The 14,869-nt window shown below is 44.3% G+C and overlaps 2 protein-coding genes across 3 annotated transcripts; both read left to right on the top strand.

The window, feature by feature from the left end:
• Nucleotides 1–1,935: 1,935 nt before the first annotated feature.
• On the top strand, nt 1,936–11,731 carry c8g (complement component 8, gamma polypeptide). 2 transcript variants are annotated; one of them, XM_029626487.2, is made up of 7 exons: nt 1,936–2,379; nt 2,539–2,684; nt 8,070–8,140; nt 9,011–9,118; nt 9,375–9,479; nt 9,584–9,619; nt 11,644–11,731. In XM_029626487.2, exons 1-7 carry the CDS (start codon nt 2,200–2,202, stop codon nt 11,661–11,663), a joined length of 666 nt encoding a protein of 221 aa, XP_029482347.1. In that variant the 5' UTR covers nt 1,936–2,199; the 3' UTR covers nt 11,664–11,731. The 2 variants fall into 2 exon arrangements, with proteins under 2 accessions (XP_029482347.1, XP_029482348.1); XM_029626488.2 differs by lacking the exon at nt 9,011–9,118.
• An 814-nt stretch (nt 11,732–12,545) lies between these two features.
• Nucleotides 12,546–14,261, top strand: LOC115104995 (lipocalin-like). The gene is made up of 6 exons (XM_029626489.2): nt 12,546–12,688; nt 12,918–13,057; nt 13,145–13,224; nt 13,298–13,411; nt 13,779–13,880; nt 14,006–14,261. Exons 1-6 carry the CDS (start codon nt 12,599–12,601, stop codon nt 14,023–14,025), a joined length of 546 nt encoding a protein of 181 aa, XP_029482349.1. The 5' UTR covers nt 12,546–12,598; the 3' UTR covers nt 14,026–14,261.
• The last annotated feature ends 608 nt before the right edge of the window (nt 14,262–14,869 follow it).

Genomic DNA, 14,869 nt, shown 5'->3' with positions numbered 1-14,869 from the left:
AGAGAAATCAGTTGTAAAATACAGTATAAAGTGCATTCGGAAAGTATTCAGACCACTTCCCTTTTTCCACATTTTGTTACGTTACAGCCTTATTCTAAAATGTATCAATTAAAACATTTCCTCATCAATCTACACACAATACCCCATAATGACAAAGCAAAAAACAGTTTTTAGATTATTTTGCAAGTATTCAGACCCTTTGCAGTGAGACTAAATTGAGTTCAGGTGCATCCTGTTTCCATTGATCATCCTTGATGTTTCTACAACTTGATTGGAGTCCACCTGTGATAAATTAAATTGATTGGACATGATTTGGAAAGGCACAAACCTGTCTATATAAGATCCCAAAGTTGACAGTGCATGTCGGAGCAAAAACCAAACCATGAGTTCGAAGGAATTGTCTGCAGAGCTCCGATACAGGATTGTATCAAGGCACAGATCTGGGGAAGGGTACCAAAACACTTCTGCAGCATTGAAGGTCCCTAAGAACACAGTGGCCTCCATCATTCTTAAATGGAAAGAGTTTTAACCACCAAGACTCTTCCAAGAGCTGGACGCATGGCCAAACTGAGCAATCAGGGAGAAGGGCCTTAGTCGGATAGGTGACCAATAACCCAATTGTCTCTCAGACAGAGCTCCAGAGTTCCTCTGTGGAGATGGGAGAAACTTCCAGAAGGACAACCATCTCTGCAGCACTCCACCAATCAGGACTTTATGGTAGACTGGCCAGACGGAAGCTACTCCTCAGTAAAAGGCACATGACAGCCCACTTGGCGTTTGCCAAAATACACCTAAAGGACTCAGACCATGAGAAACAAGATTCTCTGGTCTGATGAAACCATAATTGAACTCTTTGGCCTGAATGCCAAACGTCACATCTGGAGGAAACCTGGCACCATCCCTACAGTGAAGCATGGTGGTGGCAGCATCATGCTGTGGGGATGTTTTCAGCGGTAGGGTGGCTGTGAGACTAGTCAGGATCGAGGCAAAGATGAACGGAGCAAAGTTCAGAGCGGTCCTTGATGAAAACTTGCTCCAGAGTGCTCAGGACCTCAGACTAGGGCAAAGGTTGTCAGGGGACAATTACATATTTACCTGATGTGTTTGATATTAATAGTAAACAATTATATATTTAACTAAGAGTAAGACTGGTAATGCAGAGTATTTATGGTGTCCACTCTAGCTTCATTGTTAGGGAAGCTCTCAGCTTCACAACTTAGTTTGCGGTCGACAGTTTCATTATTGCAATAATTAATTGATGATTGTTTGAATAATTGTCCAAGTCTCTCTCCAGTAATGAAATTATCACTAGATGGTTCACCTTCCAACAGGACAAAGGCCCTAAGCACACCGCCAAGACAATGCAGGAGTGGCTTCGGGACAAGTCTCTGAATGTCCTTGAGTGGACCAGCCAGAGCCCGGACTTGAACCCGATCAAATATCTCTGGAGAGACCTGAAAATAGCTGTGCAGTGACACTCCCCATCCAACCTGACAGAGCTTGAGAGGATCTGCAGAGAAGAATGGGAGAAACGCCCCAAATACAGGTGTGCCAAGCTTGTAACATCATGCCCAAGAAGACTCGAGAGCCAAAGGTACTTCAACAAAGTACTGAGTAAAGGGTCTGAATACTTATGTAAATGTGATATATCAGTTGTTTTTTTAAATATATATTTGCAAACATTTTCTCCAAACTTGTTCTTGGGGTATTGTGTGTAGATTGATGAGGATATTTTTTTGTCATCCATTTTAGAATAAGTCGAGGGGTCTTAATACCTGAATGCAATGCAGTTACAACAATGATATCAACATCGCCCCCTCTCTGTCAGAAGCACACACTGCACTGACTGGTATGTCCAGCCCACTGCCAGTAAAGGGCTGTTAATGATAAACACAGCAAGAGTTCATCACCCCCTCTGTGTGTGTGCGTGTGTCAACATTTGTCCAGAAAGAGGCAGCACAGAGAAAGTGAAGGTCGGACACAAGACAGAGGGAAAGATAAATCGAGGGAGTAGTGGGTCATTTTTTTCCTTGTCGATGGACATCAGTTCTGGTATTACACTAGACATAATCATTTAGCAGGGATCCAGGCAAAATCAATCAGATTACACTAGCATTGTGATAACAATCTTGTGGGACAGACACAGCAGAAGGAAGAAGCAGAGAGCGGTTTTGGGAGTGTTTTGGGGACAGTGCTAGAATGACTGGGGTGTGGCAGTGTGGCAAGATGCTAATGGTGGTGTGTGTGTGTCTATGGGGGTCGGCGGAGGTGATTGGGGGAGCAAAGAGCCGACCACGACCCCAGAGGAGACCTCCCAAGAAGCCCAAGGTGAACCCCATTGACGACACCCCCCCAGCTCAGAACATTGACATACAACAGGTAGGTACAGGAGTGTGTGTGTGTGTGTGTGTGTGTGTGTGTGTGTGTGTGTGTGTGTGTGTGTGCAAACATGATCTCACAAATACAGCCAGTGGCGGACGTGCCTTGACGTTGTCAATGTTGAAACCCTGCTGTATCGTGTGTGTGTGTGTGTTGTAGATGGGAGGGCCGTGGTACCTGGTCAACGCAGCGTCTAAGTGTAACTTCCTGATGAAGAACGGTCTGAAGGTGGAGGCTACTGTGATGACCCTGACGCCCCCCTCCTCCCAAGACACCACTCTCTCTGTTAGCACTACCACACGCCTGTGAGTTACACTCCTTTTTCTCTGTTAGCACTACCACACGTCTGTGAGTTACACTCCTCTCTCTCTGTTAGCACCACCACACGCCTGTGAGTTACACTCCTCTCTCTGTTAGCACTACCACACGTCTGTGAGTTACACTCCTCTCTCTCTGTTAGCACCACCACACGCCTGTGAGTTACACTCCTCTCTCTGTTAGCACTACCACACGTCTGTGAGTTACACTTCTCCCTCTCTGTTAGCACTACCACACGTCTGTGAGTTACACTCCTCTCTCTGTTAGCACTACCACACGTCTGTGAGTTACACTCCTCTCTCTGTTAGCACTACCACACGTCTGTGAGTTACACTCCTTTCGCTCTGTTAGCACTACCACACGTCTGTGAGTTACACTCCTTTCTCTCTGTTAGCACTACCACACGTCTGTGAGTTACACTCCTCTCTCTGTTAGCACTACCACATGTCTGTGAGTTACACTCCTATCTGTGTTAGCACTACCATGCGTCTGTGAGTTACACTCCTCTCTCTGTGTTAGCACTACCACACACCTGTGAGTTACACTCCTCTTTCTCTGTTAGCACTACCACACGTCTGTGAGTTACACTCCTTTGTCTGTTAGCACTACCACACGCCTGTGAGTTACACTCCTCTCTCTCTGTTAGCACTACCACAAGCCTGTGAGTTACACGTTAGCACTACCACAAGCCTGTGAGTTACACTCCTCTCTCTCTGTTAGCACTACCACACGTCTGTGAGTTACACTCCTCTCTCTCTGTTAGCACTACCACACGCCTGTGAGTTACACTCTTCTCTCTCTGTTAGCACTACCACACGTCTGTGAGTTATACTCCTCTCTCTCTGTTAGCACTACCACACCTCTGTGAGTTACACTCCTATCTGTGTTCGCACTACCACGCGTCTGTGAGTTACACTCCTCTCTCTGTGTTAGCACTACCACACACCTGTGAGTTACACTCCTCTTTCTCTGTTAGCACAACCACACGCCTGTGAGTTAAACTCCTTTGTCTGTTAGCACTACCACACGCCTGTGAGTTACACTCCTTTGTCTGTTAGCACTACCACAAGCCTGTGAGTTACACTCCTCTCTCTCTGTTAGCACTACCACACGTCTGTGAGTTACACTCCTCTCTCTCTCTGTTAGCACTACCACACCTCTGTGAGTTACACTCCTCTCTCTCTGTTAGCACTACCACACCTCTGTGAGTTACACTCCTCTTTCTCTGTTAGCACAACCACACGCGTCTGTGAGTTACACTCCTCTTTCTCTGTTAGCACAACCACACGCCTGTGAGCACACTACCACACGCCTGTGAGTTACTGTCTGAGTTACCACAAGCACTACCACAAGCCTGTGAGTTACACTCCTCTCTCTGTTAGCACTACCACACGTCTGTGAGTTACACTCCTCTCTCTGTTAGCACTACCACAAGCCTGTGAGTTACACTCCTCTCTCTCTGTTAGCACTACCACACGCCTGTGAGTTACACTCCTTTTTCTCTGTTAGCACTACCACACGTCTGTGAGTTACACTCCTTTCTCTCTGTTATCACTACCACACGTCTGAGTTACACTCCTCTCTCTCTGTTAGCACCACCACACGCCTGTGAGTTTACACACACTACCACACGCCTGTGAGTTACACTCCTCTCTCTGTTAGCACTACTCTGTTTATTCCTTTGTCTGTTAGCACTACCACAGTTACACTCCTCTCCTCTGTTAGCACTACCACACGTCTGTGAGTTACACTCCTTTCTCTCTGTTATCACTACCACACGTCTGAGTTACACTCCTCTCTCTCTGTTAGCACCACCACACGCCTGTGAGTTACACTCCTCTCTCTGTTAGCACTACCACACGTCTGTGAGTTACACTCCTCTCTCTCTGTTAGCACCACCACACGCCTGTGAGTTACACTCCTCTCTCTGTTAGCACTACCACACGTCTGTGAGTTACACTTCTCCCTCTCTGTTAGCACTACCACACGTCTGTGAGTTACACTCCTCTCTCTGTTAGCACTACCACACGTCTGTGAGTTACACTCCTCTCTCTGTTAGCACTACCACACGTCTGTGAGTTACACTCCTTTCGCTCTGTTAGCACTACCACACGTCTGTGAGTTACACTCCTTTCTCTCTGTTAGCACTACCACACGTCTGTGAGTTACACTCCTCTCTCTGTTAGCACTACCACATGTCTGTGAGTTACACTCCTATCTGTGTTAGCACTACCACGCGTCTGTGAGTTACACTCCTCTCTCTGTGTTAGCACTACCACACACCTGTGAGTTACACTCCTCTTTCTCTGTTAGCACTACCACACGTCTGTGAGTTACACTCCTTTGTCTGTTAGCACTACCACACGCCTGTGAGTTACACTCCTCTCTCTCTGTTAGCACTACCACAAGCCTGTGAGTTACACTCCTCTCTCTGTTAGCACTACCACAAGCCTGTGAGTTACACTCCTCTCTCTCTGTTAGCACTACCACACGTCTGTGAGTTACACTCCTCTCTCTCTGTTAGCACTACCACACGCCTGTGAGTTACACTCTTCTCTCTCTGTTAGCACTACCACACGTCTGTGAGTTATACTCCTCTCTCTCTGTTAGCACTACCACACCTCTGTGAGTTACACTCCTATCTGTGTTCGCACTACCACGCGTCTGTGAGTTACACTCCTCTCTCTGTGTTAGCACTACCACACACCTGTGAGTTACACTCCTCTTTCTCTGTTAGCACAACCACACGCCTGTGAGTTAAACTCCTTTGTCTGTGAGTGTGAGTTACTCCTCTCTCTCTGTTAGCACTATCTGTGTTCACACGCCTGTGAGTTACACTCCTCTCTCTGTGTTAGCACTACCACACACCTGTGAGTTACACTCCTCTCTCTCTGTTAGCACTACCACACGTCTGTGAGTTACACTCCTCTCTCTCTCTGTTAGCACTACCACACCTCTGTGAGTTACACTCCTCTCTCTCTGTTAGCACTACCACACCTCTGTGAGTTACACTCCTCTTTCTCTGTTAGCACAACCACACGCGTCTGTGAGTTACACTCCTCTTTCTCTGTTAGCACAACCACACGCCTGTGAGTTAAACTCCTTTGTCTGTTAGCACTACCACACGCCTGTGAGTTACACTCCTTTGTCTGTTAGCACTACCACAAGCACTACCACAAGCCTGTGAGTTACACTCCTCTCTCTGTTAGCACTACCACACGTCTGTGAGTTACACTCCTCTCTCTGTTAGCACTACCACAAGCCTGTGAGTTACACTCCTCTCTCTCTGTTAGCACTACCACACGTCTGTGAGTTACACTCCTCTCTCTCTGTTAGCACTACCACACGTCTGTGAGTTACACTCCTTTCTCTCTGTTATCACTACCACACGTCTGTGAGTTACACTCCTCTCTCTCTGTTAGCACCACCACACGCCTGTGAGTTTACACTCCTTTGTCTGTTAGCACTACCACACGCCTGTGAGTTACACTCCTCTCTCTGTTAGCACTACCACACGTCTGTGAGTTATTCCTTTGTCTGTTAGCACTACCACACGTTTGTGAGTTACACTCCTCTCCCTCTGTTAGCACTACCACATGTCTGTGAGTTACACTCTCCCTCTGTTTGCACTACCACATGCCTGTGAGTTACACTCCTCTCTCTCTGTTAGCACTACCACACGTCTGTGAGTTACACTCCTCTCTTTCTCTGTTAGCACAACACATGTCTGTGAGTTATACCCCCCCCACTCTGTTAGCACTACCACACGTCTGTGAGTTACACTCCTCTCTCTCTGTTAGCACTACCACACGCCTGTGAGTTACACTCCTCTCTCTGTTAGCACTACCACACGTCTGTGAGTTATTCCTTTTGTCTGTTAGCACTACCACACGTCTGTGAGTTACACTCCTCCCTCTCTGTTAGCACTACCACATGTCTGTGAGTTACACTCCTCTCCCTCTGTTAGCACTACCACACGTCTGTGAGTTACACTTACAGTGTTATTTCAAGTGCTATATTATCAGCTTTGTAAAGTGTTTTAGCAATTTGAAAGTAGTTGTAGTATGAATAGTGGGGGAAGATACATAGACAGATAAATATAGGTGGTATTCATAATGGTGTTTGTTCTCCACTGGTGGCCCTTTTCTCATGGCAATGGGCCACAAATTATGCTACAGTGATCTCACAGTGCAATATTTTGCCTAACAGTTATGGGAGTTTATCAATATTTGATTTGTTTTCAAATTCTTTGTGGGTCTGTGTGATCTGTGGAAAAAGTGTTTCTCTAATGTGGTCAAACATTTGTCAGGAGGTTAGGAATAGTGGCTCAGTTTGCAACTCATTTTGTGGACAGTCACATAGCCTGTCTTCTGTTGAGAGCCAGGTCTGCCTATGGCTACCTCTCTCAATAACAAGGCTATGCTCACTGAGTCTGTACATAGTCAAGGATTTTCTTTGTTTTGGGTGTCACGGTGGTCAGATATTCTGCCACTATGTACTCTCTGTTAAGGGCCAGATACCATTCCACTTTGCTCTGTTGTTTTGGTTGATTCTTTCCAGTGTCATTGTTAGCTTTTTGCTTTCTCATTATTTGGTGTGGTCTAATTGTGTTGCTGTCCTGGGGCTCTGTGGGGTCTGTTTGTATTTGTGAACAGAGCCCTAGTGTGTATGCATCGCTTCCTTTTAGGTGGTTGTAGAATTTAACAACTATTTTCTGGATTTGGAGAACTAGCGGGTATAGTCCTAATTCTGCTCTGCTTGTACACAAAGTATATTTTTGCAGCATTCTGCTTCTGTTGCTCGCTCTCTCACTCTCTTTCCAGATCTCTTTCTTTCTCTCTCGCTCTCGCTCTCTCTCTCTTTGCACCCTCTTTCACGCTCTTCCTTCCTTTTGCTCTTCAAGTCCTTTCTTTCGGAGAGTACCCGAGTCTACCACCAGAGAGCACTCTCTCTCGCTATCTACTTCTCATCTCTTCACATTCTCTCTCAGCTTTCTCTCTCCTTTTCTCTCTGTCTCTTATGTCAAGTCAAACTTACTCAAAGTGTCAGTAAACACAGTAAACTACACCACTCCACAACACTTTTTACCTGAAAAAGACAGTCTTGGCTCTATCGACATTGTTCCTATACTGGGGAACTGAACATGTTATGCCTGTTTTGACTTGTTATATAATTAATCTGGCTGAACCAGAGGAAATAGTTGGTTGTGCAAGTTGCAACCCCCCCCACCCACTCACACTCACACTCACACTCACACTCACACACACTCACACTCACACATACACACACAAACAGTCTTATGCAATGTTAAAGCTACCTGAGTAGATAACTCCGCTGATCTGTCTAACTTTTTTGTCCCCTCCCCCCCCCAGTAACCACCAGTGTTGGGAGATCCTGCAGGCGTACACCATCACCCCCACCCCAGGACGCCTTGTACTTAATGGTAAGAGTCCTGTCACACACAGAGACATGCCTTACAGCCCTGTTAACTGCTATAGACACCCTTCTTCACTCTGCCTTCTCCTCCTCCACCCAGCAGTCTCCTCCAACTATATCTCTGAGAGCACTGCTTTGTCTCTTTAAAATTGCAGCTGGAACCCCGTGTCCCCAACATTCCACTGCTCTAAACTGATTGGCTTTTCATTCAGAGTATGCAAATCTGATAGGTGAGAATTGTCTTCTAATTGAATGGTTAGAATATTCCGCCCTGAAACATAGAATTGTATGGAATTGATTAGAATGTATAAAATCATAATCAATAAATGTGTGGTCCTAGTTCAGAATTAGGGTAGAACAATATGTCTTTATGGTATTTTAAACACAGACTGTCTGAGCTTGGGAGAGAACAGGGAGTACGTGTCAAGAACAAGGTCACAAACTCTGGCGGCTGGGTAGCAGGACGTGTGTGTGCGTGTGGCTGTGCGTGTGTGTGTGAGAAGTCAGTATAAAATAATTGTTTTGTGTTCTTGACTTTGGAACGTTCTCTGAATAAACTGTACTAACCTTTTGTATAAACTGAGTCTTTGACTAATTATTATTATACCCATGGTCTTACAAACCTCAGGAATTGGTCAGAGCTATTGATTGATTGTTATTGTCATTGGGATTGGAAATTCTCTTGTCAAAATCACACGTTATAGTCTGGGAATAATCACTGTGATATATTTACTGTGTGTTTCAAAGGAACACCGGAGGAGAATTCATGTTCACATTCAAATGACATTAGTTGAGAATGAGGTGCAAATTTGATCTTGTGTCAAAGTTATTGATATTACTGTGTTATTATTGTTAACTATTATTGTTTTCCATGTAGGTAGTAGACCGTTGCTGAACACTGATATAGTGATTGGAGAGTCAGACTATAGCTCCTACGCTGTGTTTTACTACCAGAAACAGGGACAGCTCACCATGAAGCTCTACGGTCAGTCTGCGGCCTGCATGCCGCCAACCTGATTGATACCCTGTAGTAACAACATGCAAGCCAACACTATGGGACAATATATCGGTTTGAAGCCAGGTCTTCTGAGCACGACAAGACTCTGTTAGCCAGCAGAGCTAAAGCCTAGGCATTACTTCTGGGAGATATGGTTCACCAAACCACATTTAGTAAACCATTACAGAAACATTCATATTGAAGTCACTGAGAATGTTTCAAGAAGGCTGTGTTTTCTCTACAGGCAGATCCAAGGACACCCTTTCAGAAGCCATCTTGGATAAGTTTGAGGACCTGGCTGAGAAAAGGGGCCTGGGATTGGCCTATGTGTTTGCTTTCCCCAACTACAGTAGGAACTTCTCTATCATAACTCACACACACAGCCTGCCATAACTACATCTCTACCACAGCCTGCATACATACTTAAAATGAAATTGTTTCCTATCTGTACAGGTCACTGCGAGTCTGTGGACAAGGACCATGTGATCAGTGAGTATACCATTTCAAACATTTGTTAAACCATTTATGTGGGGCATCGTGGACCTACAAAGGCAAAATAAAGGAATTGTCCAAATATAGACTACATCAATATAAATGTAGACGCTTCAGAATCAACATTTACATTTACATTTAAGTCATTTAGCAGACGCTCTTATCCAGAGCGACTTACAAATTGGTGCTTTCACCTTATGACATCCAGTGGAACAGCCACTTTACAATAGTGCATCTATCAACTGTTGTAGAAGGACAAGAACCAGCTGGCTGAGGTTACTTATTTTTCTTTTGGGCTCCCGAGGGGGACGCAGCAGTCTAAGGCACTCCATCTCAGTGCTACAGACCCTGATTCGATTCCAGGCTGTATCACAACCGGCTGTGATTGGGACTCCCATAGGGCTGCGCACAATTGCCCCAGTGTCGTCGGGTTAGGGTTTGGCCAGGGTAGGCCGTCATTGTAAATAATAATTTATTCTTAACTGACTTGCCTAGGTAAATAAAAAAAATGTAAATAAAACAAGAATCCTAAACCACCCCTTCAAGCTTACCAACAAGCTCGGGGCCCTCGGTTGGCATGTGTTGGTGATAAAACTCAGAGGGGGACATCCAGAGAGTGACAAAGTCATCAATAAACTAATCAACTTCGGAACATACTTGTGACTTGATTAATGTAATGATGTTTAAATAATAAAACAAGCATGAAATTAAATTTACAAATCTCCCCCAGTCGTTTTACAAGATATAAACCCCAGTAAAGTTAAATATTTTATTTAGGAACTATTGCACGTTACTACATGCGTCAAGTCATGAAACCAGACAAACAAATACACGTGGCATATAATTAGGCATGAAGCGCCATTATTTTGTATTAAAGGTCCAATACAGCCGTTTTTATCTCAATATCAAATTATTTACTGGTAAAAATTAAGTACCTTACTGTGATTGTTTTCAATTAAAATGGTACAAAAATAAACAAAAATATATTCTTAGCTAAGTGCAATTTCTCAAGCAAGACTTTTGCTAGGACTGTCTGGGAGTGGTCTGAGTGGGCAGGGGAGAACTGAAAATTACCTGTTATTGGCAGAGAGGTTCGGAACTTTCTTTCTTGGTCTTTTAAATAATGGGGATGTCACCATGCAGGCCAAAACTGTATTCCACCAAAACTGGCTGAAATTTCAGGCTTTTCAAACTGCTCTTGTACAAAAAGGGCATTATCACAATTTCACAGTATTATTACAACATAGTGTGGAAATATAGAGTACCAGTCAAATGTTTGGACACACCTACCCATTCAAGGGTTTGTCTTTATTGTTGCTATTTTCTACATTGTATAATAATAGTGAAGACATCAAAACTATGGAATCATGTAGTAACCAAAAACTTGGTAAACAAATTAAAATATATTTTATATGTAACACTTTTTGTTACTACATGATTCCACATGTGTTATTTCATAGTTTTGATGTCTTCACTATTATTCTACAATGTAGAAAATAGCAATAATAAAGACAAACCCTTGAATGAGTAGGTGTGTCCAAAAATTTGACTGGTACTGTATATATAAAACACTGGAAATCACTTTTTGACTGCACTGGGCCTTTAAATTGGCAAACTCCAAACAGGCTATCACAGTGCATGTCGGGACAGCACTTTGCTCTGAAGGCTGCAGCCCTCTATCATTTTCACTCCCTCATTTTTGGTAGACTCGGAGCAAATGGAGAGAGGCAAAGGGAAGGGAGTGATTTGGGATTCGGACAGATGCAGATTGGTGGAATGGCATCCAACCCCCTTTAACTTTGAAAAAAACATCACGTTTACTCCTTTGCAGGGCATGTGGAAATGTACTTGCACAACGGTCAGTTAGATAAGTTTACCTAACTGTTTTGAAAACGCGACTGCAAATCTATAGTATAGAAACATATTTGCATAAATAAATGGGCATGGTTATTTTTCTCTAACTTAATTCACTTCGTATAGTTTGAGTTTATTTCTGAGCTTGTTTCATCTCTCCTTCCCAGACTGCGTGCCAATATGTTGAGGAAGATTCCAAGAGCCTGTATTCTGACTGCTCAGCAATACATGGCATATTAAAATGATTGAATTGCTTATGTGTGCGTGTTTTTTGTACTCAGTACTGAATCTCCTCTCTGGATAGGCCTACTTAGGGGGTTCTCTCGCATGCTAATGAGTCCCAGATGTAGCCTGGAGGGCCAGGGGGTTTAGTTACAAAACGGGGGTCTGCAAATCCCTAGCCCCCATCCTAAACATCCCAGAGAGAGGCTGTGTACACGTGTGTGTATTATGTAACCAACTCCCTGCCTACAAGACTCTGCCTGCCTCCTTCAGAACAAAGAGAGTTCAGGGCCATTATGTATCCCTCAAAGTTATGTATCTTTCAGACCTCAGCTGTATGTATACTTTAGGAGGAATTCACCCCAAACCCCAACATGACTTTAGACCTCTGTGAACCCATGTTCTGTCCTGCAAACTGTTACATTTACTTACTAGTTTTACAACTCACATCTTGCAAGCATGCAGCCCTCGGTGGTAACTGCTTTACCGTCTCACTCTGAGGACACTGTGTGTATGTGTCAGTGCATGCATATTTGTGCATGTGTGTACATACTCATGTGTCTTCATGCTTACATATGCATTTCATGGTGGAGGTGGTAGTGATCAGGAATAAGAGTTGTCTGAATAAATAGTCCTATCATTGTGGGGGGGAGGAGAGGGATAAATCATTCTGCTTACAGAGTAGACCCCCCCCTCCTCCATGTGCAGTTGTGTAAGAGTGACATTTACATATCTTTGTGGGATGGAGAGGGGTGGGACTAACTACTGGAGCCAAGGGGTTAGGAAAGGGGAGGAGTAGAGGAGGGGTGGGGTGGTACAAGCTGGAGGATATAAGGACATTCGCTCTCTCCTCACACACACCCTGGAGAGTTGAGCAGTCGCACACACCAATCTGTAACCATGATGCTGAGGATGCTGGGAGTTCTGCTGTGCGCTGCGCTGGTCGCCTGCATCGACGTCGTGCCCCAGAAAGACTTCCACCTGGAGAAGGTAAGAGAGAGAAAGAGGGCAACAAAGAAACATACTGAGAGAACAAATGAGATCGAGAAAGTGCAGCTGAGAGAAAAGGTGTACAAGAGATTCTGAGGTTTAATGGGGTCAGAGAAGAGCATAGTACACAGTGTAATCTGCAATGACTATGGAATCAATTTGAATTGTGAGAATGAATGATATGTCGTTCTTATTCTGTTTCTAACTATATCGTTCTCACGCTCACCAGATGGCTGGTAGGTGGTGGATTGTGGGCTTTGCCACCAACGCCCATTGGTTTGTGAGCCATAAGGCTGACATGAAGATGGGCACTTCCGTGATGCTGCCCACTGCCGGAGGAGACCTAGACCTCACCTACACCAACCTGAAGTCAGTGTGTGTGAGAGCACATTGTGTGTGTGTGTGGGCGTGTGTTTGTCTATAGAACTCACACTGACTCTGCTCTTTCTCTCTCAGCGCTGATGGTACTTGCTGGAGGATGACACATCTAGCCAAGAAGACTGACATCCCAGGCCGCTTCACCTTCACCAGCCAGCGTGAGTATGTGCACGCACGCACACAGTTGACATAAGTCCCCCTCCCTAACTTCTCTCCCCTTCTCCCTCTCAGGTTGGAACAATGAAAATGACATGCGTGTGGTGGCTGTCCAGTATGATGACTTTGCTCTGATCCACACCATCAAGACCAAAGACGGAGTACCTGAGGTGCTCAATAAGCTCTACAGTAAGTCTGTCTGTCTGCATTTCTGAAATGAATTGACGCTTTTAAAGATGTTCGTGTGTGTGTGTGTGTGTGTAATTGATCAGTTCTTTGGTCTGCGTTTTTAGACTGGTCGTGTTAACTTGGTGTTGTGCTTCTACAGCTGCATTGCTTTGCTGTTTGGGGTTTTATGCTAGGTTTCAGTATAGCACTTTGTGACATTGGCTCATGTAAAAAGGGCTTTATAAATATGATTGATTGATGGTAACCTGGTGGTGTTGTCTTAAGCTGGTGGGGTTGTGTTAACCTGGTTGTGTTGTGTTAACCTGGTTGTGTTAAATTTGTGGTGTTTTCTTAACCTGGTTGTGTTAACTTGTTGTCGTGGTTGCAGGTCGCACTCCAGAGGTGAGCGCAGCACTGCAGCAGAAGTTCATGCAGTTCTCTCTGGATACAGGAATCATCTCAGACAACATCGCTATCCTGCCCAAGAATGGTGTGACATTACACAGCATACATGCCAGATCACACACATATACTTACTGTATGTACAATATTACGACAATCGCGTGCGCTTCAGTAGAAATAATCTGCTCACTCTTTTCTCCCTCTGTATTGAAGGTGAATGTACCGAGGCATAAAGTGTTTCTTCACTGATCCCCCCCCCCCCTCCTTCATCCCTCGTCGAATCCTCCTCCACGGTTCCACCTCTCCTTTGTCTCTCCATTTCACATCCAAACTCTTCTGCTGGGAGAAGACTGAAACAAGAAACCCCACCCCCTCGATGCACCACTCTTCATCCCTTTTCTACATGTTTTTTACTGCTGATATCTGTTGTTTTGATTTTCTTGTGCTGAAATAAAGAATGTGTAACAACTCAAGTCTAAAAGTTAATGTAAACAATATGTAGGTTACAATTACATAAACCTACCTGCACTACATTAATGTGAAAGGACATTTTAGAAGCCATTCCAGAGGAGAGTCCCAGGTTTTTAATCACAAATGGGACTTCATAAATATACAAGGTTAGAATGATGAGGATAAAGAAAATGTATTTTAAAAGTTAAACAATAGCTGTTCTGTAGCCATTCAGGATATCAGAATAACAGCTAGAACTAAAAGTTGATTGTATGGTTGAGCTTTCTGTTGTACTCTTCAATTTTGTAATTCAAACTACTAATAAGGGATCAGACACACCAAGGATACTGACTGCTGAAAGGTACTTAGCACCTCTTCCCAGTGTTGGCAATTAACTTTGTTGTTCACATAGCAAATATCCACCACCGATCCAATAGTCAAAATATTCCAGACCATAAGGTGGTAGTAGCTTGTTTGTCTTGTGCCTGCTGTAGATAGCTAGCAAGATGCACTAATGTTGTTGCTAGTGTTAACTAGCTAGCAACATGATAATTAAATCACAATCGACTCGTTTTTGAATGAAGCAGCTGCATACCACCCCACTCGATTCATAAGTGTGTGTGTGAC

The sequence above is a fragment of the Oncorhynchus nerka genome, linkage group LG22, assembly GCF_034236695.1.
Source record: "Oncorhynchus nerka isolate Pitt River linkage group LG22, Oner_Uvic_2.0, whole genome shotgun sequence".
NCBI classification, from domain to species: Eukaryota; Metazoa; Chordata; class Actinopteri; order Salmoniformes; family Salmonidae; genus Oncorhynchus; species Oncorhynchus nerka.
This window is presented reverse-complemented; position numbering and strand designations above follow the sequence as displayed.